Consider the following 24684-nt stretch of genomic DNA (forward strand, 5'->3'; position numbering starts at 1 on the left):
AGGCATTGCATTGATCCAGTAGGCGATCCATTGAATTTTCTGTTGCACAGGAGGCGCTGCGTCGATTCTTCACTAAGGAAGTCGGGCTGCGTCGTTCCGGCTCGGCTGTGAGTTGATCCGGTAGGGCTGTGCATCCAGTTTCTGGTCGTAATGCAGGCACTGTGTTGAATCTTCACTCGGGAAGTCGGTCTATGCCATTCCAGTTCGGCCTTGCGGCAATTTTCCCATCACAAGGCAAGCTATGCTTAATTTCCGGTGTGTGTACTGTGTATGTGCATGTGTGTATGTGTGTGCGTGCCTGTTAGTGTGAGGTTGCGTGTGTGCATGTCGCTCTCGGCAGCCATCCTGGATGTGTATGTTGTGTGTGCGTAGGTGTACTGGCATTTTCCAACAGTGACAGGTAGGTGTGTGTACTCACGGTTGGTGTCGTCGCCATCATTGTTGCTGGTTCCGGAATCGTTGGGCGAGCAGGAGCAGAGGGAAGCAATGCAGTTCTGGTATGTGCCCCTGAAAGTGGGTGTTTTCTTTTTGTAGAGTTGGTTTCCGTGGTGGTGTGACCGTGGCAAAAACCTTGGCGGTGTGCAGCCTCATAATCTGTCTGACAGCAACATGCTCTCTCTGCGGGCCTCAAGGTGGCTGCCATCCTCCGTGGCAGCCTGATTGTACTGGGGTGGATTGGCTGTTTTCTGTTGGGAAGACCGCCATGGTCATAATTTGGCGGTCTTCTCCACCAGCCTGTTGGCGGTATGGCCGCAACCACCAACATGGCAGTCCTGCGACCGCCGAACTCTTAATGACCCCCATAGTGTTTGACATAATGAAGGCACATAAAATAGGTGAACAGTGCAATACAGACTTCAAACTTGAGCAACTTGAAAATAATCCACCTATTAGGAAGTTTCATGACCCAATGAAAATGAACAAATTGAAAACCTTCACTAACATGTCCAAGAAGAAGGCATTGAATAGCAATGGCAGGACAATCATCATGAAAGCAGACAATGCACTATTTGGTTGAATCATTGTGACAGTGTACCCTTTCATCCCTTAGGACCTTTACCATGGGCTTTAGTAACTCCAGAAGGTCTGTTGTGAAAGACAAACAAAGCTGTTTTGGCAACATACTTGCAATTTTTTTTTACCCCTGTAGAGGAAATGACTGGAAAATCAGCCACGTTGAATGATGGTATGGTTTTTGTTCAGAAAGTAAAAGGAGAGGAATCAAACTTTGGTGAAGTGGCTATATCTGTCTTGTCCATGGCTTTGCGGGAAGGAAATAAGGGCCAGATGTAGAAAGGGTTTTGCGACTCACAAACGGCGAAAAACGCCGTTTGCGAGGCGCAAAAGCCTCTCCGGTATGTAGAAATGCATTTTGCTAGTCGGATCCGACTCGCAAAATGCATTTCCGACTCGCAAATAGGAAGGGGTGTTCCCTTCCTATTTGCCACTTGCAATGCTATGCAATTTCATTTGCGACCGCTTTGAAATCGCAGTTACCATCCACTTGAAGTGGATGGTAACCCAGTCGCAAACGGGAAGGGGTCCCCATGGGACCCCTTCCCCTTTGTGAATGGAAACAAAAATTTTTTTTCAGAGCAGGCTCTGAAAAATACCGAAACAAAAGGTTTCTTTTTTTTTTTTCTAAGTGCAGCTCGTTTTCCTTTAAGGAAAACGGGCTGCAGATAGCAAAAAAAACTGCTTTATTAAAAAGCAGTCAAGGACATGGTGGTCTGCTGTCTCCAGCAGGCCACCATCCCCGTGAGTGCCCATACTCGCAATGGGGTCGCAAATTGCGACCCACCTCATTAATATTAATGAAGTGGGTCTTTGCGACCCCATTGCGAGTTGCAGAAGGTGTCTGAGACACCTTTCTGCATAGCAAATTGCGACTTGCAATTTGCGAGTCGCACGGACTCGCAAATTGCAAGTCGCAATTTGCTATTTTGCTACATCTGGCCCTAAGAGTCAAAGAATCCATTTTGTATCTGATATGTACAATGAGACATCTATTAAGAGCAGTGAAAGGACAATCATAAGGGAAGAAATTGGGCACCAGTTAGAGAGCATCTCATCTTCCCAGATTGTCAGACAGAGGAGGACATTCCTAAGCAAAATAAGAAGCAAAACAACTCATCACATTTCTTGTTAATCAATGGAGGAAACCGGAGTATTTTGTAAAACTTGAGAATAAAATACTGTTAGCGAACTGTGAAGATAAATGCTACAAAATCACATATGAAGAGATTCACGAAGTGCCTGACCTCAACAGTACACATGAAGAAGCATATAGTTGTTTGCTGCTGCATGCTGCACATGCTGCTAATGAGGGTTATGAGGCAGTAATGATAAGCTCACATGACACCGATGTGTTTATTATGTGTTTGGGATTCCATGACAGAATCATGGCTAAATTGTTTCTGAAATGCTGTACTGAAATACGCATGCGAGTCCTTGACAACAACTCTTGGTGAAAATGTTTGTCCAGCTATGATAGGGCTCTATACGTTTACCAGATGTGACACAGTAAGCGCATTTGTGGGAAAAGGAAAAGCAAGTACATTCAAAATCCTGTCTGCCAACAGACATATACAGGAAACATTTTCACAGCTTGGAAACAAATGGGATCACTGAAGAACTAATGGACAAATTGGAGCAATTCTTGTCCTTGCTGAATACACCAAAATCTTTGGTCCATCACATTAATGACTTAAGAAATCACCTATTCTGAGCAAAGAAGGGTGAGATAGACAGTCATCAACTTCCATCTTGCAGGGACTGTTTGAAGAAACATGCCAAAGGTGTGAATTATCAAGCTGCTATAAGCAAGAGATGTCTTCTGAATGATCCACAGACACATAGTCCAATTGGGAGAGGGTCAAAGTTGGAAAACACGACTGCCAACATGTATCTGCTGCCTAAATTTACCTCAAGTTCACTGACATGTGCAGGCTTCCCACCTGTGAAACTGAAACAGATGCAGAGAATGATCACACCTATTCAGAAGAAGAAGATAATGAGGATGACTGTGAATGATAAAATGTATGTTTATGTTCACTCATGACATACATTGCCTATGTAAGATGTGATAATTATTATTACTTGAAATTGTAAGTGAAAATTATGCACATAATCTATATCAATATATGAGGAATACAATGAAGTGTCATTGTTATTATTTAAAGGACTATATTGTTACTATTACAATTAATAATCATACTTATTTTTAAATTAGTTTAAATTTAACCAATCAGGTGGAATTAGATTTATTTTTCCACATATTATGATTGATTTGTATGCTATTTATCAAAAATATGAAAACCATTATTTTTTTCGGATATGGTTGCTAATCCAATAATATCAGACAAAAGGCTAAGAGTGGTGGCTTGCTATCACAACTTTTCCATCTTTAGGCATCCTTAGCTTGCAAAATCATCATGTTAAAACCCGTCCCCAACGAGTGGTACCAATGACCTAAACTTGGGGTCTTGGCTCATGGTCCATAAGGATCAAACTCAGAACCTTCAGATTAAGGCCCATAGTTATACTTTTTTAGCGCTGAATTCGCGTAATTTTTTTACACAAAAGCGGCGCAAACTTACAAAATACAATTTTATAAAAAAAATGACACAAATGCGGCGCTAAAAAAGTATAAATATGGGCCTAAGAGTCTTAAACAGGCTGCATGAAACCTCATAAAAAGAAGTCTGAACATCATGAAGAGAAAAGGTGGCCAAACTCATGTTGCAATATGCATGTAATTCTGTTAAATCACTGGATTAAAGTCATATGCAATTACAATAGTTAGACATTTCTTTCCCAATCAGGGCCGGTTTTAGATGCTGACCTGAAGGGGGGTGGACTGACCTGTTGCAGTGTTCCTTGTGCATCCAGCTTTCAGGCAGCAACATAAAATGTCAAGATAACTCTTTTGATTAATGTACCTGATAGACAGAGAGAGAGAGAGATCTTAGTTTTGTCTAGAAGCAGTTTGGAGTGGCCATAAAGTAGCCCACAGGGTTAATATGCCTGGTGCAAAGAACAGGTCTGTATTTTATTGAATAGCTGAGTGGATTAGTAAAGCCAGCCTTTACCAGTGCATTAAAACAAATAACTGTATTTGAGAGAGGGCCATGGAAAGATGAGGGGAACTTTTCATGTGTGGTAGTGAGGGAATCCGAGGAGGATGTCATGGGGGATAGGAGGGGGACACCAAAAAAGATTGTTGCACATCGTTTTGCTTGAGAAAGCCACTGCCTTTTTTTCTGACACTTTGCTTATTGGACTATTGATTATTGTTTACAAAAACACAGCTGCTTACCCTCTCAGGTTGAGGGAATGAATAGATGATAATGGGAGGTGGGGTCGTATATCACTGTACACTAATATTGCTTGTGGCTCGAGTCTCGGAGGTAGAGCAGAGCCCGAGGCCACAGTGCAAGCTAGAAGGTCAGAGCAAAAGAGAAGCAGAGCGGTCCTTGTATTTATCTAATATTGTTCCACTTTTAACCAACATAATCATTATTGATCGATAGTTCATCGGTTTTTGTGGCGGCAGTGCCCTGTTCAGCGGTGCTTGAGAAGGCGGTGCCCTGTTCAGCGGTTCTTGAGGCGGCGGTGCCCTGTTCAGCGGTGCTTGAGGCGGCGGTGCTCTGTTCAGCGGTGCTTGAGAAGGCGGTCTCCATTGCAGTGACTCAGCTGCTGGCGGACCTTTATGGCCCAGCGGGGCTTTTACTGGTGGTCCTTCATGGCCCAGAGGGGGTTGTGCTGGCGGTGGCCTCCTGGGTAGCTGGGCTTGTGCTGGCGGTGGCCTCCTGGGCAGCTGGGCTTGTGCTGGCGGTGGCCTCCTGGGCAGCTGGGCTTGTGCTGGTGGTGGCCTTCTGGGCAGCTGGGCTGGTGCTGGCGGTGGCTTCCTGGGCAGCTGGGCTTGTGCTGGCGGTGGCCAACCGGGCTTGTGCTGGCGGTGGCCTCCTGGGCAGCTGGGCTGGTGCTGGCGGTGGCCTCCTGGGCAGCTGGGTTTGTGCTGGCGCTGGCCTCCTGGGCAGCTGGGCTTGTGCTGGCGCTGGCCTTCTGGGCAGCTTGGCTGGTGCTGGCGGTGGCCTCCTGGGCATCTGGGATGATGGCGGTCTTCTCCGCCATGCTGCTCTTCACAGACTTGCTGACTTTCTTGTGCCCCTTCCCCAACTTGGAAGGTGTCGCAGCTGAGTCCACACTCCCACCTGTACCCCTGGGAGCGGCTTTGGTGGCTGGAGTCTTCCCCCTCTCCTTCCAGGCACTGGCTAACTTCTGATGCTTCACAGGTGGGGGACTGTCTGTGCTGTGGCTCCGTGCCACACTGGCTGCCCTGGTGGCCGGTGCACTCCATATTCCTGCATGTGTGTGATGCTTGTGTGAGTGCCTGTGGGATGTGTGGTGCTCATGTTTGCCTGAGCTTCCCTTGTGTGTTGACGTGTGTGCATGCTGGTCTGTAGGTGTGCTTGGGATAGGCTGAGGCACAGGGGATTGGGTCGGGGTGGAGGAAGTTGGAGGGAGGACGCTAGACACAGGGACAATGGCTGCCATCAGTGCTGAGGCCAGAGTCTGAAAAGCTCGCTGAAGGGCCGCCTGACCAGAATGAATGCCCTCCAGGAATGCATTTGTTTGTTGCAACTGCCTTTCTACACCTTGGATGGCATTCAAAATGGTAGACTGCCCAACAGTGAGGGACCTGAGGAGGTCAATGGCCTCCTCACTGAGGGCAGCAGGGGTGACTGGGGCAGGACCTGAGGTGCCTGGGGCGAAGGTGATGCCCACCATCCCGGGTGAGCGGGCAGGGGCAAAGGCTGAGGGGCTGCAGGGAGGGCGGTGCTGGAAGGGGGGGTGGCGGCTGTACGTGTAGATGGGGGGGCACAGATGTTGCCGCCACCACAAGGGAGCTCCCATCAGAGGACGAGTCCGTGTCACTGGTCTCAGCTCCTGTCCCCGCCGTGGAGCTCCCGTCGTCCTCCGCCCCACTGGTGAAGTCCGATTCCGTAGTGTGGCCCTCCATGGCCATGTGGGATGCAGCCCCCTCGTGCTCCGGTGCCACTGCTCCTACGCCTGATGATGCTAATGCACACAAGAACAGAGAGACCACAAAAAGGGGGGGGACAACAGAAGAAAGACATGTTGAGTGCATGCATTACCGCTACCGTTGGTGGACACGACAGACACAGAATCCCCCTGCACTACACCACGCTCTTGGGCTCCACTGTTCAATTCCTGGGAAATGGCCTACAAGGCTATGGACGACACAGGGGCATGACTAGGTGTACTTGGCACTCTACAGAGGTGGGGTGGGATGCCACATTGCCTGCCTTACGGAGGGACCTTGCCTACAGAACTCGCCCTGGCCTAGGGAAACCCACAACCCACCTCCCCCACCCAGACACCTCCACTGAGCGCAAAATCAGCAGAATGCGAGTGTACTCACCCCCTTGTGGCTGCTGTGATGCCCTCAGCGCCCATCCAACTCCGGGCACGCCAGCGCCAGGATCCTGAACATCAGGGGGGTCATGGTGCGACGGGCACCCCTCCCACGTTGGGAGGCCATCCCCAGCTGAGCCTCCGCCGTCTTCTTGCTCCAGCAGCGAATGTCCTCCCATCTTTTCCGGCAGTGGGTGCTCTGTCTGTGGTAGACCCCCAGGGTCCGGACGTCCTTGGCGATGGCACGCCAAATATGTTTTTTATGGTGGGCGCTGACCTATATGATTTGTACAGGGGGAAGAGAAAGTTATCACCAACTGCACCGTCAAAGTGATTGGCCCCCATCCCTACCCTTGCCATGTGGCACATGCACTCACCGTCGTTTCAAGCATGCGCACTCTCTCCCCTTCCTTCTTACATCCACCCCTCTCCACACAGGCACAGCCCATACAGCATGCGCCCAGTGTACTTACCTGTTTGTCTGGAGGACCGTAGAGTAGCGTGTACTGGGGGAGGACCCCGTCCACGAGTTTCTCCAACTCCTCCGATGTGAAGGCAGGGGCCCTTTCCCCAGACACTCGAGCCATTGTCTCTTCCAGACCTAGGTCACAGCAGCACTTGCAGTGTAGGTCCTCTCCTGTCAAAGATCAGGTATTGAGTGATTGTACAGATAGAAAATGGCGATCACGTCCGCGGCGGTGCGTACCGTCACCGCCCGCTCCTGGGACCCATAGGGTCCAATGTTAACCAATGCAGCATTGCGCCGGGGTCTTCGACCGCCTACCGCAACGGTGTACAACGGCAACGCAGTTACCTCACATCCCATTGTCCCACTTTAGAGGTCAGGCAGCCGCCATTTCAGGGGCCCACATGGCTTCATTTTCAACTGCGTCACACATACCTAGACCTAGACTCAACACACATACAGGGCACTTTTTTGATTATGAATGGTGTTTTGTGTAAGCTGTGGGTACGTACCTCTGACTTGTTTGACTCTGTGCTCGATGTTGTCCTTCATAGGCACCGTCCGCTGGGACATGTGAGGAGATGGCGGCATCCTCCGGTGTACCGACCGTTGGTGGACCTGTCGACAATGGAGGAAAGACATGTGATAATCACATACAGGCTTGACTGTGCCACGATCCAGGAACTGTGTACCCAGTTGGAGCCAGACCTGATGTCAGCTATCCGCCATCCCACAGGAATTCCCCCTCAAGTGCAGGTCCTGTCAGTGCTCCATTTCCTTGCAAGTGGGTCATTTCAAACAACAGTGGCCATAGCATCAGGGATGTCCCAGCCTATGTTCTCCAACGTGTTGTCCAGAGTGTTGTCTGCCCTGCTGAAACACATGCGGAGCTACATCGTTTTCCCTCAGGTGGAGGATTTGCCTACAGTGAAAGGTGATTTCTATGCCCTGGGACATATCCCCAACATCATAGGGGCCATTGATGGGACACATGTGGCTTTGGTACACCCCCACAGGAGTGAACAGGTATACAGAAACCAGAAGAGTTATCATTCGATGAATGTACAGATGGTATGTTTGGCCGACCAATACATCTCCCATGTGAATGCCATGTTCCCTGGCTCAGTGCCTGACGCTTACATCCTGCGGAATAGCAGCATCCCTTATGTGATGGGTCAACTCCAGAGGCACCGTGTGTGGCTATTAGGTGAGCACCTGGAAGCTAGTTAGTGGGAATGGTTGTCTGGGTCTGAGGATATCCCTCCAGGTTAGTGTGTGTCTAACAGTTGTCCCTCGCCATTTGCAGGTGACTCTGGTTACCCCAACCTGTCATGGCTACTGACCCCAGTGAGGAATCCCAGGACAAGGGCAGAGGAACGCTACAATGAAGCCCATGGGCGAACTAGGAGGGTGATTGAGCGGACCTTCGGCCTCCTGAAGGCCAGGTTCAGGTGCCTCCATATGACAGGTGGATTCCTATTCTTCTCACCAAAGAAGGTGTGCCAGATCATCGTGGCCTGCTGTATGCTTCACAACTTGGCTTTTCAACGACAGGTGCCTTTTCTGCAGGAGGATGTTCCAGATGGCAGTGTTGTTGCAGCTGTAGAGCCTGTGGACAGTGAAGATGAGGAAGCAGAGAAAGAAGACATGGACAACAGGGACTCAGTGATCCAGCAATATTTCCAGTGACACACAGGTAAGAATACAAACCTGCCTACTACATGTACTTAAACACTACTACCTCTCTACTGTCTGTCGTTTTCACCCAGTGTATGGTCACTGAGTTGTCACTTTCCCTTACGATTTCACAGATGTGGGTCCCTCTGTGTGACATCTGCTTTGATTCCTCATGGACTATAGCTGTGTGACATAGGTATGTTGACATTACCAATGAAAAAGCTTTTTGCCACAGTTATTGCTAATACAGTATTCCAAAATCACAGACAGACTCCAGATTGTTTTGTGCTTTAAGGGTGTTTATTTAAGTGCTCAATATTGGAGGGGGTTGTAAAATAGTGAGGGGTGATGGCGGAGGAATGTCCATGGCAGAGTCCAGTCTATTAGTCTCACAGGTACATTGCCCATATGGGCATAGGAAGTGGAGCTGAGGCAGTGTAAGGATGGACAGGGTGACACAGTGGGACAGTAGGATGACAATCAGGGTGGTCTAATTTCTTGGCAGGGTCCTGGCATCGTTTTCTGTCTTTGTCCTGTATCTCAGGGACCATTTGCGTGGTGGTTCTCCCTCTGCAGGGGGTGGGGTGCTGGTGTGGTGGTCCTGTGGCGGTGTCTCCTGTCCACTAGCACCGGCGGAGGTGGTGGACAGTTCATCGTCCAGGCCAGTGTCAGGGGCCCCTTGCACTGCCACAGAGTCCCTCTTGGTGTTGAGTACTTCCTTCAGCACCGCTACGATGGTGCCCAGGGTGGAATTGATGGTTCTGAGTTCCTCCCTGAAGCCCATATACTGTTCCTCCTGCAGGCGCAGGCTCCACGACTCCCCGTTCCGCCAGCCTTTTACTGGCGGTGCAAACTGCCAGAAAAAGTCTGGCGGTCGGGGAGTCGTAATCCCCTGGGCAGCGCTGCAAGCAGCGCTGCCCAGGCGGATTATTATCGCTGGGGCAGAAGTGGCGGAATACCGCCGGCCCCGGCGGTGCGACCGCGGTGTTTCCGCCGTGGTCAAAATAGGCCAGGAAGCACCGCCAGCCTGTTGGCCGTGCTTCCGTCATTTTAGCCCTGGCGGTCTCGTACTGCCAGGGTCAAAATGACCCCCTTAAAGTGTAAATTACATTTGGATATCAATGTTGAGTTGAAATCCTGTAGGGTTAATGAGCTTTATATAATGCAATATTTGTTATGGTTTCTCCAATGTTCCTTTGAGAAGAACACCCGTATGCTCTTTAATGGTTATTCCTAAATGTCTATGCTAAGTATAGCAATTAGCCTGCCCTGAGTAGAGAAAGGAGCAACCCTGAATGGGGCCCAAGAGAGACACAGGGAGACAACATGGTCATCAGTTCGCCATTGTAACATTGAAACAAGCAGTACACAAAGTAGTATTTTCAATGTGCAATTGTTTGGCATTGGTAACCTATAATACACAATTAGAAAGAACCAGCTTGACAACAAAATAAGGTTTCACAAGCATTTTGCTGCCAAAATACATGTACTGGAAGAGGCTGGAAACAGAAATGCAATGCCTACACAAATAGAGTTCTGGTATATTGCCCTTGCATAGACACTATCTATAAAAAACACACAAGGGATATATTAAAGCAATTTCTATATCTGTTTTACAATGTGGTGCTTGCCTCTGGTTAAGCATAAATTAAATGTTCAGGCTTCATAAAGCTGAGCTATCCCTCAGTCTACCCACAGGTCAAACATATAGGTCAAACATGTGAGCTATCCCTCAGGTGTCCAAGCTTCATCACCAAAGGACAAGAGCCACAACTCATCATTGCTGCCCGATTTCTTCTGAAATTGCCATCGGCCCAATATTTAGTGCCTGAGGGCACCCATTAAATATATTGGAAACCTACAGAAGTGAAATACGAATTAAAATTTTGAATTGTTACTTATAAGTGTAGAGTACATCTGTATGCATCTTGGCGCAGAACCTCAGAAATTATATGAAATGGAAGCCAAAATGCCTTCTGTTGTTTTCCAAATGTTTGTTTAGGAAATGGTGGATGATACAGACTTCTACACAAACACCTACAATATCTTCACCAAGGACCCAGAGAACCTCAGAATGATACTGGAGAACAGCAATCTTATCAACTGGAATCAACTCCTGATGTTAGAAAGTAAGTCCAACTGAATGTGTGAACTGGATAATGGGGACACAATTGCCAATCTTGAACACTTATATTTTATGAATAGTCCCATTGAAAACTGATGCTTATTTTTTTTGGTACTCGGTATGCACACAATAGATAAATATAGAAAAGGAGATATTTCCCCAAAAAGGTTTAGATCAACAGACTTCTTGTGAAGAGACATAGATGACAGCATGCATGTTTACTTTTGCAATTTGAATAACGGTATCAAATGAGAAGCTTATTATATATGGGTGCAAAACCTTGATGACATATTTATAAAGTTAGTCATTATTTCTATGTAATACTTGATGGGGTACCATCATCAGACTGAAGAGAACATTTCAATGGCCTGAAGTTAACTAAAGTGAATTAGGCAGGTGTGTGAGGCTAACGGGTAGATATATGAAAAGTGGTGCTGCACCTAGTGCAGCTCCACTTTTCTAGCACCCGTTAGTGCCCCCCTAACGCCACCATTTGTACGCTGTATTTAAAATACGGCACACCATGGCAGTAGTCAGGGTGACTAGCTTCATAATTTTTTAGGCTAATCCTGCGCTTTGTAGGATTAGCATGGAAAATTATTACTCTAATCCTGCAAAGAACCCAGAGACCCATTGAACACAATGGGAGTCTCTTATTAATGCCTGCACTTAGCAGGCGTTGAAAATGCAGATAAAAATGGCGCAAAGGAATCTTCTAGATTCCTTTGCACTATTTTTACAGCCCCCCTAGCGCCCGAATGACCCCTTTGCATTCATTATGCCTGGATCAAACATAATGTGGTGCAAGGGGTTACAAAGTGGCACAATGCAATGCCCTACCAATGCCACATTAGCATACAAAAAACTACGCTAATGTGGTGTTGGGATGGAACTAGGCCGCCATAAATCTGGGCCTAAATTGTCCTTGAGTAGATAGAGGTACACTTCAGTGGAGGTCAGCCATCTGCCATAGAAATGTATTAGTTCTAGCATAATGCAGTTATTCTAGTAACTGAGAACACCTGAATGAGTCATTATCTAGGACTTTACTGATGTGGGGTTGTTTTTAGAGCATTTATTGCTTGAGTGCTCAATTTCAAGTACATGTCCACTTTGTCCTCTTTAGGAATCAGCTCAATGTACAATTTGTTAACGTACAGGCAGTGAACAGAGGCTTCTTCACTTATTGCCAGTGCATATGGAGCTCAAGCAAACTAAACCTTTATGAAGTTATGTGTATTGTAAAGCTTGATATCATGGCACTGAGTAGGAGTGTATGCTTAGCCTTCATAGGGCATGGGGGAAGGGGTTAGTTGAAGAGCAATGTCTTCAGCTTTCTGCAGAATTCAAGAAGAGAGGAGGAGGTTCTGATGTGTAGTGGGCGGTCACCTCATGCTTCAGGAGTGTAGTAATTTAAAGCCTGGCCTCGGGTTGTGTGCAACTTGGACTCTGGAAGAGAGGAGGTGTCTCAGTGATGGTGGAAGGAGGTGCAACTGTTCAGGTGGGCTGGGATTAATTTGTGTTATACTGTGGTGTGATGTGATATGAGTTCTGCATGGGAGGTTGATGATGAATCTGGCCAGTGGTGTAACACTAGTCCCAGCATCCCCTGCAGTGCGGGGGCCCGAGCTCCATGGGGCCCCCTCAGCAGCAGCAGTCACGCACCGCTCACCGTCCAGCGCCGTGCATGGGCATCAGGCCTCTGGCCTGAGAGATCATGAATTGGTCGGGCTAGGGGCCCCCTCCATGTACTTTACAGGGAAGCCCCCTCAAGTTTTGTTATACCACTCAGTCTTGCGGATGAGTTCTGGATGGGTTGTAGTCTATTTTTTGTTTTAAGTTCTTTTTATTATGCCATAAAGAAGAGAAAAAACATCTGATTCTGATATTGCATACCACCAAACCTCAGAAGTACATGTATATTTGACCTGTTGCAGACTGTTTTGGCAACTATCAGTCGAGATCCTGAACTCCTCCTGCAGGCCCCATATTTTATTACATTTCTGAAGCATCCCCTGCTTTTGTATATTGTGTGTCCAGCTTGCAGGCACCAATCCATCCCCACCTGATGTTTGGTAGTCTTATGGTGAGTTGTTTGGTGACATGTAGAGCATGTTCATAGTCCAGCTTGCTGGTGATAAGGCTCCCAGCTGTTGCTTGGGAGCCATTTGAGGATCTTCCTAGGTATCTTCAAGATGTGGAAGCAGGATTCTGTGACTGCACTGATTTGTGCAGTTGTGTCCAGTTTGCTGTTTATAATGATTCTGAGTTTCCTGATGTGGGTGCTGGGCTTAAAGTGGGATCAAGCTCGACTGGCCACTATTTGCTAAAGCAAGGTGTACTTGCCAAAAATCACTATTTCTGTGTTGTCAGTGTTGAGTTTGAAAAAATTGGATATCATGCAGTTAGCAATACTGTCATTTAGGAAGTGAAGTTGTTGCTTGTGTTGGGAGTTTTGAATGAGAGTGATAGTAAGAATTGCGTGTCATCAGCGTAGGAGAGGATGTTGATGTTGTGTGTTCACATATGACGTTGGCCAGAGGGATCATTTATGCGTTGAAAATGGTGGGGTAGAGGGATGAACCTTGAAGCACTCCACAGATGATTTTTCAGGATTCCATGGATGTCGTGTGATAGGTTGATAGCTTGTGCTCTGTCCATGAGGAAGGAGTGGATCCAGCAGAGGGCTTGTCCTTGGATACCAGTCTCATTAAGGCATCTGATGAATATGGCATTAAAGACCCAGTCATATCCCAAGAAAAGTTTGCCCAGAAGCCTGTCTCTGTAGAATCAAGGAGCTTGTGGTTGTTGGTGTGATGTCTCTTGATGAGCTTCTCTAAGACTATGGCCAGGTATGGTATGGTATGGTATGGTATGGTGTAGTATGGGGGAGATCGGTCTGTTGTTGGAGGAGCATGGTTGAGTCAGGGGAGAGTTTTTTGAGCAGGGGAGTGACAGTGGCCTATTTCCTGGCATCAAGGAATATTACTGAGTTTATGGGGTGTTGAGCAAGAGTGTAAGATAGCTTCTTCTGTAAGACTGCTGATAGGTAGGAGTCCTTTGGTAAAAGCATGATGAGCCAGAGGTCTGAAGTGGCCCCTAAGAGTATGGCCTTCATAGTAGTGATGGTTTTGTTTGTTATGACGGACAGACATGAGGTCAGCATCCATTCTTCTGCTGAGATGGCAATTTAATTTGTAAAAGCAGTCAGGTCTGGATGAGGGGCAAAATTGCTGTTTATGGAAGTGATCCTGTTAAAGAAGAATTCCAAGAGTTTGTTGCAGAGGTCTTGTGAGGGGGTGATGTTGCTGGTGGTGGCTGCAGGTGTGGTGATTTCTGTGATGGCAGCAAAAATTTGCTTGTTGCAGTTAGTGTTTGTGTTGATGCAGTCTGTGAGTGCTGTGTGCTTGGTGATCCAGATCGAATGGTGATAGCCGTTCAGGGTGGATTTGAAGATGTCTTTGTCTGTGATGTCTTGGTTTGTAATTATTTGCGCATCAGTTGCTTGCAGTTATGTTTTGTGAGCCTCAGATCATTCGGCTTGCAGTGGGGCTCTCGGGCTTGTGTTGCATTTAAGGGATCTTAGGTGTTGACATATCTTGATGGATTTTGGCGGGGTGTGATGAGCCGGCATGTAGGTAGTCGAGGTGCCAGGGCCTGTAAATCAAATGCTACTAGTGGGCCTGCAGCACTGGTTGTACCACCCACATACGTAGCTCTGCAGTGTCTGTGTGTGCAGTTTTAACTGTAAATTCAACTTGCCAGGCCTAAACTGTCCCTTTTCTTACATGTAAGGCACACCAAAGGTAGGCCCTAGGTAGCCCCAAGGGCAGGGTGCAGTGTATGGTTAAGGTAGGACATATAGTAATGTGTTTTAGATGTCCTGACAGTGAAATATTGCTACATTTGTTTTTCACTGTTGCAAGGCCTGTCACTCTCATAGGTTAACATGGGGGCTACCTTTAAATATGATTAAAGTGTAGATTCCCTTTGGGAGAGCATGGACATGTGGAGTTTGGGGTCTCTGAGCTCACAATTTAAAAATACATCTTTTTAGTAAAGTTGATTTTAAGATTGTGTGTTTGAAAATGCCACTGTTAGAAAGTGAGCATTTTCTTGCTTATACCATTTCTGTGACTCTGCCTGTTTGTGGATTCCCTGTCTGGGTCAGATTGACAGTTGGGCTGGTTGCACCTCACACTAGACAGTGACACAAAGGGAGCTGGGGTGTAGTCTGCATTTCCTGATGAACCATCTGTGCTAGGAGGGAGGGGACGAGTGGTCACTTACACCTGAAAGGGCTGTGTCTGTCCTCACACAATGCCGTCTCCGACCCCCTGGTGAGTGTCTGGAGCCTGGCCTGGGAAAGGCAGGATTTCACATTCAAAAGAGACTTTACTTTGAAGTAGGCCTACTTCAAAGGAGAAATTGGGTATAAGAAGGGCATCCAAAACTACAGACTTTAGAACACTTCTGGAAACAAGAGGAACCTCTGCCTGGAGAAGAGCTGAAGAGCTGAGGAAGAATAGCAGCCCTGCCTGTGACTGTGCTTTGTGGAGCTATCCTGCAGTTGCTGCTTCTGCCAGAGTAAGAGGGCGAAGACTGGACTTTGCGTGCCTTCCATCTTGTGAAGAAATCTCCAAGGGCTTGATTTAGAGCTTGCCTCCTGTTGTTTGAAGTGTTAGGGACAGCAAAGACTTCTCTCTGCCAGCACCTGGAGTCTCTGGAGAGACTCCTGCTCTGACAAGTGGTGCCCTATCCAGTCCCTGGGCCCTTGGAAGGAAAGGTGGTGGAAATCCAAGGAAATCGACTTCGGACCGACGCCGCTGCTGAATCCGGTAACGCCGCCTGCACCGACTCCGTGATCTTCGCTGGAACACGACGACCTTCACAGGCCTGATGCCGCTGCAGCCCCGCTAAAGTCTGCGACTCCATGTAAGTCGCCACACCACGTCGTGACCGACGCCGCTCGAAGTGCGTGAATTCAACATTTCGCACAGACGCTGCGATCCCCGACTTTGCGCATCGACTTGTTTTCACTCTCCACCAAAGGTACTGTACTTGGGGGTCTACGCGACTCTGTGTCTGGCGCCGCTGGTGTCGGCTTGTTGGGAACGACTCCATTACAACGCCGTGTTAACACCTCATCTAAGCATTTTGTGTTTCTAAGCGCTATTTTTGAGTTTAATCTTTAAAAATTCATTACTTGACTTGTGTATGTCGGATTTTTGTCATTTTCGTCTTGTTTTGTTTAGATAAATATTTCCTATTTTCCTAAACTGGTGTTTTGCCATTTTGTATTGTTTTCATTAAGTTACTCTGTGTGTTGCTAGAAATACTTTACACCTAGCACTCTGAAGTTAAGCCTACTGCTCTGCCAAGCTACCAAGGGGGTAAATAGGGGTTAGCTGAGGGTGATTCTCTTTTACCCTGACTAGAGTGAGGGTCCTTGCTTGAACAGGGGGTAACCTGACTGTCAACCAGAGACCTCATTTTTAACAATGGCAAATCCGCCTCCATGCGTGTGTTGGTGGTCCTTCCTGATAATCTTGCAACTGGTGGAAATAGCTGTGGTGATATCCGATGCAGAGGATGGGGTCAGATATGTTTCTGTCAGAAAGACATCTGTGAGCATATGGGAGGTCTGAGATTTCTGTGGTGTGCTTGTGAGTGATCAGGCATTGAGCAGCATGTGGGCTATTACAGTGGTGGTGTTTGGTTTGTGTGTGAGTAGGAAAAAGGTTGGTTGAGCGTTGTTGGTACAGGGGTGGGGAGAGGTGCATGGGTGAGTGCATGAGCATTTACAGTAAAGCTCAGGAGATTGCCCCTGAATGTTGTGTGGTGTAATAACAGTGCAGGAAGTGGCAGCTGGGATTTAGGGCAAGGCCGGTTACAGTGGGGCAGCAGAGGGTGGGGAAAGGAGCAGGGTTCCTGGCCATGGTGCAGTTCATTTGCGGATGGGTGCGGATGGATTTGTCTTTGGCACACATTTTGCAAAAGGTGGTGTGTCCACATTGTAGCCACCAAGTAAGTCCTGGGAAAGGGGAGGAGAACAGGGAGCGATAAGGAGGGCTTAGAGGGTGCAGAAGGCAAGAAAGCAGGAAAATGAAAAACATAGAGCAATAGAGAAAGAAAAGAGTGGCCAAGACACTAAGCAGAGCAAGGGGCACAACAACAGGCACATTTTGACAGAAACAGTGAAAAAAGTCATAACAATGGACAAAGAGGCACTAAAGAGATTAAAAAAGAAAGCCAAAGGCACAAAGGAGGAGCATAAAAATGGGACAGCAAGTCAGAAAGGCAAAGTCTCCAGAAAGAGAAGGCAAGGTCTCCAGAAACAATGTTGTCACCCACATTGCTTGTTAGAATGATGTTCTCTTGAACTGAGGAAGTACTTAAATTTACAGACACTTTATAGTGTTTTTGCTGTATTTGCTGTTTTTGAGCAAAGGATTCCGTACAGCTCATGCTGGAATTTTATGATGTGTGATATGTATTTATGGTGCAAAGCCTCCAGGGGACATTTTATTAATAACTATGTATGATTAATACATTTCTGAAACCTTATGGTTTCTCTCTAGGTCTGCAGCAGTACCTAGAACCTGTGATCATGAGCATTGCTAAATCTAAAGGATTGAAGTTGGAAAAACAGCAATGCCTCCTGTTTGTCAGGGATATACATCTGGGTGTTTATGAGAGTAGCCCAAAGGTGAACTCAGAAGAAAAGTTAGCTCCTCCTACCAGAAGTCAGCTCGCAGCAAGGTGAGTGGATAATGACAACAAAACACAAAGCCAAGGAATATTTTTCATTTTTCTGTGAGATGGCACTGAGCTGAGATGAGCCACATTAGGGGTCAGATGCACAAAATCAAAGAGTTTGCAAATGCTAAAACCTTTTCTCCGAAAGTGATAACCCATTTAATGATTTGGAAAAAAACTTTCCAAACTTTAAATGGGTTCAGGAAACCATGCCACCCTTTCAAATACCAGTTGCTTATGATATTTATTAACATTGTATGAACAAAATCCTGTTGTAAAACATTAATATTTTACCGACCCATTCATATTTGTGAAATCTTTACCTTTTTAAGGTTGAGCATAGCAGCGTGCAAGCGTTGCTTTTCCGACATGTTGGTATGTATCTGGGCTTTAAACCACGCCCACCACATGCCCATCGCTATCACTCGTTCATGGGCTTACCTTTAAAAAATTATTTCTTTTTGTTGGTAAAGGCTTTACGTTTGTCCCGCCTTAGGGCGGTTTTGTTACCGCCTTGGCCATTGCCTCTGTTACATGGCTAATTGCATTTTTGCTGATATCTTTGTCTCCAAGCGAACTTCTTTTTCCTTTCGTGTCTCTTCACGCTGATGCTCATGGTGGCCGTCGGCTCGCTTATGTGAAACTGTATTACTTTCATTTTTTATTAGTTGTTTACTGATCATGTCTTTGGTGTGTGTTGTACTTATTTGTCTTTTATGCTCTTTCTTCATCTCACAATAGCCTTGCTTTTAAGGGCACAGGCCAATCAGCCTGTGTTTTTGGAATATTTCATTCTGAGCAGCTAATTTTTTTCTTTTTCACTATGGGATACTACGGTATTGCTTAGAAAAGGTGCACAAACCAAAATCCTTCCCGGCTATCAGCAGCGAGGGAAGTAAAGGAGAGATGGAGGAGGGAAGAGCCTCTAGAAATACATTGGAGAGATCATAGCATAAAATGAGGTTTGGAATGAGTCCAAGGGGAAATACATGAGGGGAAAATGTAGAAAATGTTGTTTCGGAGATCATAGTAGTAAAATGAGGTTTGGGATGGTCCAAGGAGGGATAGAGGAGAGAAGAGTCTAGAAATGGATATGTTGGTGATCATAGTAGTACAATGAGGTTTGGGATAAGTCAGAGTGTGGAGGCAGAGGAGATATTGAGAGCGATATAGAGTGAGACATAGAGTAGTGCATTGGAAAGAGCAAAAGTTTTTTTTTCTTCTTCTACAGTAGGAGTAAAGGGATAAATGTATAGATACGTAAGTATAAAGATAGGGTATACATGTATAAGAAAGATAACACAACTGATGATTTTTGAGTTTCCAAAATATTTGGGGTTTTCCACTTTAAGGAACATTTGTGTGTCATCCACAAAGTTTTATCATGTGAGCTGAAATTCATTGATCATTGTCAGTCATGACTTCCTGTAGATCTTCAAAAGTACGGCTGAGGTCATGGAGCCTTAAAGGACCTCTGCTTTTGTGAAATACGGTTTGGAAGAGAAAGGGGGAGTATAAATAACATTTGTTCTGTTTTGAAAAGATTATGTGATACCGTCAAGAGCAATCCCCACTGTGCTGGCTTTGTAGATTATTTGTTTGAGAGTGTCATGGCCAACTGTGTCAAAGGCAGCTGAGAAGTCCAAGAGAAGTAGTGCAGCAACCCTATTGCAGGCTACAGCCTCCACTTCTGCATTGCATGGTTCATATAACTGGGAGGTGCGGGACACAAGAGCATGATATCAAGCAATTTCAACCGCATAACAGTTGCCTCAGGTGACAAAATTATTGCCACTATTTTGTGCAGCAAACTTCACCAAGGCATTTTCCCTTGGCATTTGCAGAACATCTGACAACTTTAAAAAATACAGCCAATTCTGGATAGAGGTGCTAGCAGATGTCAAAAATCCTCCCTGCAACAACTTCTGGCCGAAATTGTGAACAACTCCAAACTTATCCTGGCTGTCATTGTAAATAGTGACTTGCAAGAATTTTGAGGTACAGCAGGCTTCGGGAAAGGTCAGTCAGTTTAACCACTTGTGCAGACGTTACATGACACAACAAAGCTCAGTGTAAACACAGCATAAATTGCTCTTAAAATGTAGTGTTAGTCCATTAGATAAGACCTCTCAACAAAAAGGGTATGGTCAGATTCAGGAAGAGGAACATCCAGTAAGTCAGATCATGGTTTTGTGCACAACTCAGTATCACTAACACAGTCATGGTCAAATTCATCCTTATCGTCTCCCTCTGGGGTTGGCAACAGAGAAGCAGGGATGTGTGTTACACCTCTGACTGGAAACATTTTCTGCTACCAAATTTGTTCTCTCATAGTGGATTAGGCATCTATTTGCCAAATGTTGAGGTCTGGTATGGATCATGAGAAGCTATGGAATAGAGTACCATTACAATTAAGGGGTAACCCATCATTATTCCCTCAGTTTGCTGAATGCTAAGGCTCACCGCTGCAACTGCTTTGAGACAACCAAGCAATGCTGCTGCCACTGGGTCAAGAATAGCTTAGAAGTAAAGGATGGGGCACTTGGACTCCCCATGGGCTTGTGTTAGTTTGTGACTAAAGAGCTCAAATTCCTAGATATAGTCTGGCATTCCAAGAGCAGGTGAACTACAGAGGTGATTTTGAGCTCCTGGAAGGCTTCCATGCTTTCATCCTCCTTTGGTACTGAGCCATTGACAACAGTGTGCATCACTCTTATCAAAGGTGTTGCCACAAGGAAAAAGTTTAGGATCCATTGTCCACAGTAGCCAACCACGCCCAAAAGCATCCCCACCTCTCCAGGGGGTTGGGTATTTCATCTTGAGGACTGTTTCTATGGGCTACCCCCCCCACTCCCTTTTCCATCTGATGTCCCAAGTGCATGTTTTCTCTCTGACAGTATTGTAATTTCTTGGGTGAGAACTTAATGCCATTCTCGGCCAAGTGGTTGAGCAAAGCATCTGTGTCCTGCTTGGAAGCATCGTTAGTCATTGAGGCGTTTGAAGATTGTTGATGCATTAGATTAATGTCAGACTACATGATAACTACAGAGTCTCTAGATTAGATTTGAGTATCTGATGATTGAAACAGGGTGAACTTTCAGTATACCCTTGTGAAGTACAACAAAAACAAGGGTCTTTTTTTTTAAATGGAACACAAAAAGAAACTGTCTCTCTTTGTGTAACAGGATTGAGAAGAACGCTTGACAAAGGTCTGTGACAGTGAACCACTCAGCCTCTGAGGGAATTTGGAGGAGGATCATGGCAAGGTTCAGTACCAAATGATAGCATGGAACAACAATTTGGTTAATCTTTCAGAAGTCTTGTATAATCCTCCACTTTTTGTTTGCTTTCTGTAAGGCCATGACTGGGGAGTTATATGGACTCCCAGTAACATTCTTCAAGATGCCTCGTTCTATCATGCTCTTAATGAGGTAGGTGATCCCTGTGATACTTCTGGGGTCATCTTATCTGTGTGAATCTGCAAGAAAGCATCATTGGGTCGGAGGATAATTTTAAGGGGCTTGGCACCTTTAATCAACCCAGTCTATTTTCCAGTAAAGTCCCAGACTTCCTCCCTAACTGTAGCTCTCAAATCCATGGGCAAATTCTCTCTTATATTGACTGGGTATAACTAGACAACAAGTTCCCAGGACTGCAAGTTAATCTCAGTATCGCCTGCATGTGTTTCAATACCAGGGGGGCTGGTACCCTTTGAAAGAGGTAGGGCGAGTGAAGTGCCTCACCACTTCCCCCCCAAAAAAGAAACACCATTCCATCTAAAACCCCAATGTAAACCACCCCCCCTAAAAAGCCCAAACCAAAATACCCCCTCCCTCAAAAAGCCCAAATAAATACATAATCACTAGCTCCAAATTAATACACTGCCACTACACTTACATACATTACTTATTTCAAATCAAATAAAGTAAATAGTTACCCAAGGGCTTCATGTCCTTCTTAGTATTCTTCTGGTGTCTTATGCACAAAGAGCTCCTCTTACCAATCCAGGTGCTGCTCTCATGCTGCGAACCAGCATGAGAGCAGCACCTGGATTGGATGAAGCGGGCTGGCTGGACACTCCTTCAGGCCCTGGAGGCCTGCGCTTGGTCTCCACCCAGCCTATATTTTGGGAAGGCTGACTACTTGTTTACTCGTCTGCAACTCATAAAGAATGGGGCAGCCTGACTGATCTGCAATTGCCCAAAAAGAAGCTCAGCCTGCCTCAATTTGCTGCACTGGCCTCCAGTGCAGAAAGGAGCTAGGTTTAAATTACTCTGCTATAACCACAAGTCCCATGATGAGTTAGGACCAGCAATATTGTGTGGCAAAGTGGCTTTCTATAAACCAACTAGAGCATTGTGCTCCTCTTGTCAAGCCTTGATTCACAGTACATATATATATTGAGAAACCCAGAATTGGTGGCTGCATGTTTTGTCACCTTGCGGCATTCCATTGGAATTCCCTAGCTTTGGAATTTCACTTGACAGAGGATCTCCTCGCTTTTTGTAAGACCTTGACCACCTGGCTTTTCCCCCTCTAGTGGCATTGAGTCTGCTGAGCTTTTGTGTGTTTTGTCCTGCGCTGGGATGTCCCTCTGGCAATTATGGTTGTACTTTATTAAAAAAGAGTATCAACATCTCTCTCTCTTACCTAATTTAAGGAACTCAGGGAAAGGAGAACAGTAATGGAATGGAGACCTGTTACCAGAGTCCCTACTTATATCTCCATTTGCAAAACATAAAAAAAGTCCCTGTTGTGGAGTAGGGATGCCTTTCTGCTTTCTGATGCCGGTCAGATTGACAGCATTGGGGTCTTGACACTTTTCTTAAGTGACTGATTGTATATGTCTTGAATCAATTTTACCAATGGTTAATGATCTTCCTAGGACCACTCATACTCACACTTCTGTGCTGCTACTTTGCCTCCCTGTGCTCAGCAATTACTGACAGTCACCTATTCTGTGTACTGTTGTACTCAATATGCATTTCTTCTGGCAACTGATGGTGAAGGTGATTCTTCCAGCTCCAGCTGCTCACAATCTTTGACCCACAGCCCATTGATGTTATATGGTCCTTCAGTTCCCTAACTTGGCAACTAGTTGGAGCAGGAAGGCTCTTCCTAAAGTCATCCACTCACACTCCCCCTTTCCCTTCTAACCTATGGGATCCTCCATTCAATGTTCCTCCTCACCCACCTTGCAGGAAATGGAGTACCTGGGGTGCCCCTTCTCAATGGCGGAACAATATGCCTTCCTTTGCATCTAGGAAAGGCTGACACCATCTCTTCCCCACCTGATGGTCCCTGCTTTGGCCCCCCTGTCCTGCTGGCACACGTTTTATGGTTTCCCCTTTCTTATTCCAATTCTTGACTGCTGTGTCTCTGGCCACCTCAGATTTCACCTCTAGTTACACTTTTCCTCAATCTCTTTCCTTCCCTATTTCCAAATTCTTACCATGACCCATTGCTCATCCAGCCAAACTCCTGTGTCTCCTTCCCCTCCTCCACAAACAAGAGTTCCTCAATTTGCTCTCTACCACACCAATGGTCCTATTTTGCTCCTGCAATTCTATACTGATTTTCACTGCACAGCACTACTCTGGAGTGCCCAATTTGGCTGACCCCTATGCTCCAACCTTGTACTCTGTAGTGATCTGATGAATCATGGCAGATGCCATCTTTACTTTATGCTCAGAACATCTGTATCCTATGGAATTTTCTTTAGCTGCTACATAGTTGTCCTACTGCCACCCTGCTGCCCCTACCCAATGTAACTCTTCATCTGGGCCAACATGTTTCCTCTTTTATTGTTGTCTCATTGTAAATCAATGCAATCATAACAAACAATTCTCAGCCCCTTCACGCTCGCTTTACCCCGTTTGTCCATATTTTTGTCACCTCTCTCTAGAGCATAAGCATGTCTCCATGGGGGCCTACAAACTGGATTACTGACATAATATTGATGTGTAAAATGTTGAAAGACAAAAATAATGGAAATTAAATATCAATAAACATATTGACTCCCTATACTTAACTATAAAAACACAAATATCGAGAATACAAATATTGTTTTTAAAAATATAAATTTTTACATATATTGAAAACAAAAATATCGGAAACAAAAACATTGTTACCTGTACATAAACATATATTATGTCAGAAATATAAATTCACACAATGCTGACTAAAATATTATCACGAAAATAATTGAATAATCATTAAAAAATAGATAAAAACACCTTTAACATAAAATAAGTGCTTCAAATAAATCCTAAAACAACTATACACAAATTTAAATTTAAAACGTATATAACATCAACAAAATATTTACCATTCTCCCCAAAAATTATGGGGCATATTTATACTCCGTCTGCGCCGATTGTGCGTCAAACATTTTGACGCACAATCAGCGCAAACATTTCCCCGTATTTAAACTTTGACGCCCGAGCCCGCAGACGACCGCCGTGAGCGTCAAATTATATATCAGAATATGAACAATAAACACCCCCAACACCAGAATATATATATATATATATATATATATATGTATATTGATATAGCTATATATATGTATGTACAATATTTAGGTTCTTGTTTAAATGTTAAACAAGAACCTGTGTGTGTGTGTGCAGAAATATCAAAATATATATCACACATCAAAAATAAAACCAAACTTAGCATTTACCATAGAAAGATTGATAAAAAAAAACTATACTAAACTAACAAATACAGTAAACTCAACAATATTGAAGGCACACTAATTAAAACAAACTACATAATTCAAAAATGGCAAATGCTACAAGTCGAGGAAACTCTGCCAGATTCTCTCAACAAACCATTAAAGAAGAAATACATACATCTCAACAGATAGCTAACCAAGTAAGTAATACTGATTTTCATCTAAAATGCAACTGCTATTAAATTTAAAAATGTAAAATAGCAAATAAATATTAACACACTCTCCATCTTTTACCTTTTAACATAGACTTTCTAAAAGAATACACCTATGACTTGAAAACGGATAAACTTCCAGAAAGTAAGTATGCATAAATAAATAACAAATTATAAACTCACCTAAATAGCGCACAAAAATAAACCTAACAACCTCAACCTCCACAAACTACCAACAAAGTAACATTTAAAATGAAAGGTACATTTCTTTCATCCAACAGAAACAAGACCACCTGCTCTACATTAGAATATACCCAACAGAAAAGTT

The 24684-nt window shown here is 45.3% G+C and overlaps 1 protein-coding gene across 1 annotated transcript in view; it reads left to right on the forward strand.

Annotated features, from left to right (window-relative positions):
• LOC138287082 (glycine N-acyltransferase-like) overlaps positions 1-24684 on the forward strand; it is a 214293-nt gene that overhangs the window by 101399 nt on the left and 88210 nt on the right. Inside the window, exons 3-4 of the mRNA XM_069227443.1 lie at positions 10587-10713; positions 17291-17471. Of these exons, the coding sequence (XP_069083544.1) occupies positions 10587-10713; positions 17291-17471 (308 nt within the window). The remainder of the gene's footprint in view (positions 1-10586; positions 10714-17290; positions 17472-24684) is intronic.

Source organism: Pleurodeles waltl, chromosome 4_1 (assembly GCF_031143425.1).
Source record: "Pleurodeles waltl isolate 20211129_DDA chromosome 4_1, aPleWal1.hap1.20221129, whole genome shotgun sequence".
Lineage (NCBI taxonomy): Eukaryota > Metazoa > Chordata > Amphibia > Caudata > Salamandridae > Pleurodeles > Pleurodeles waltl.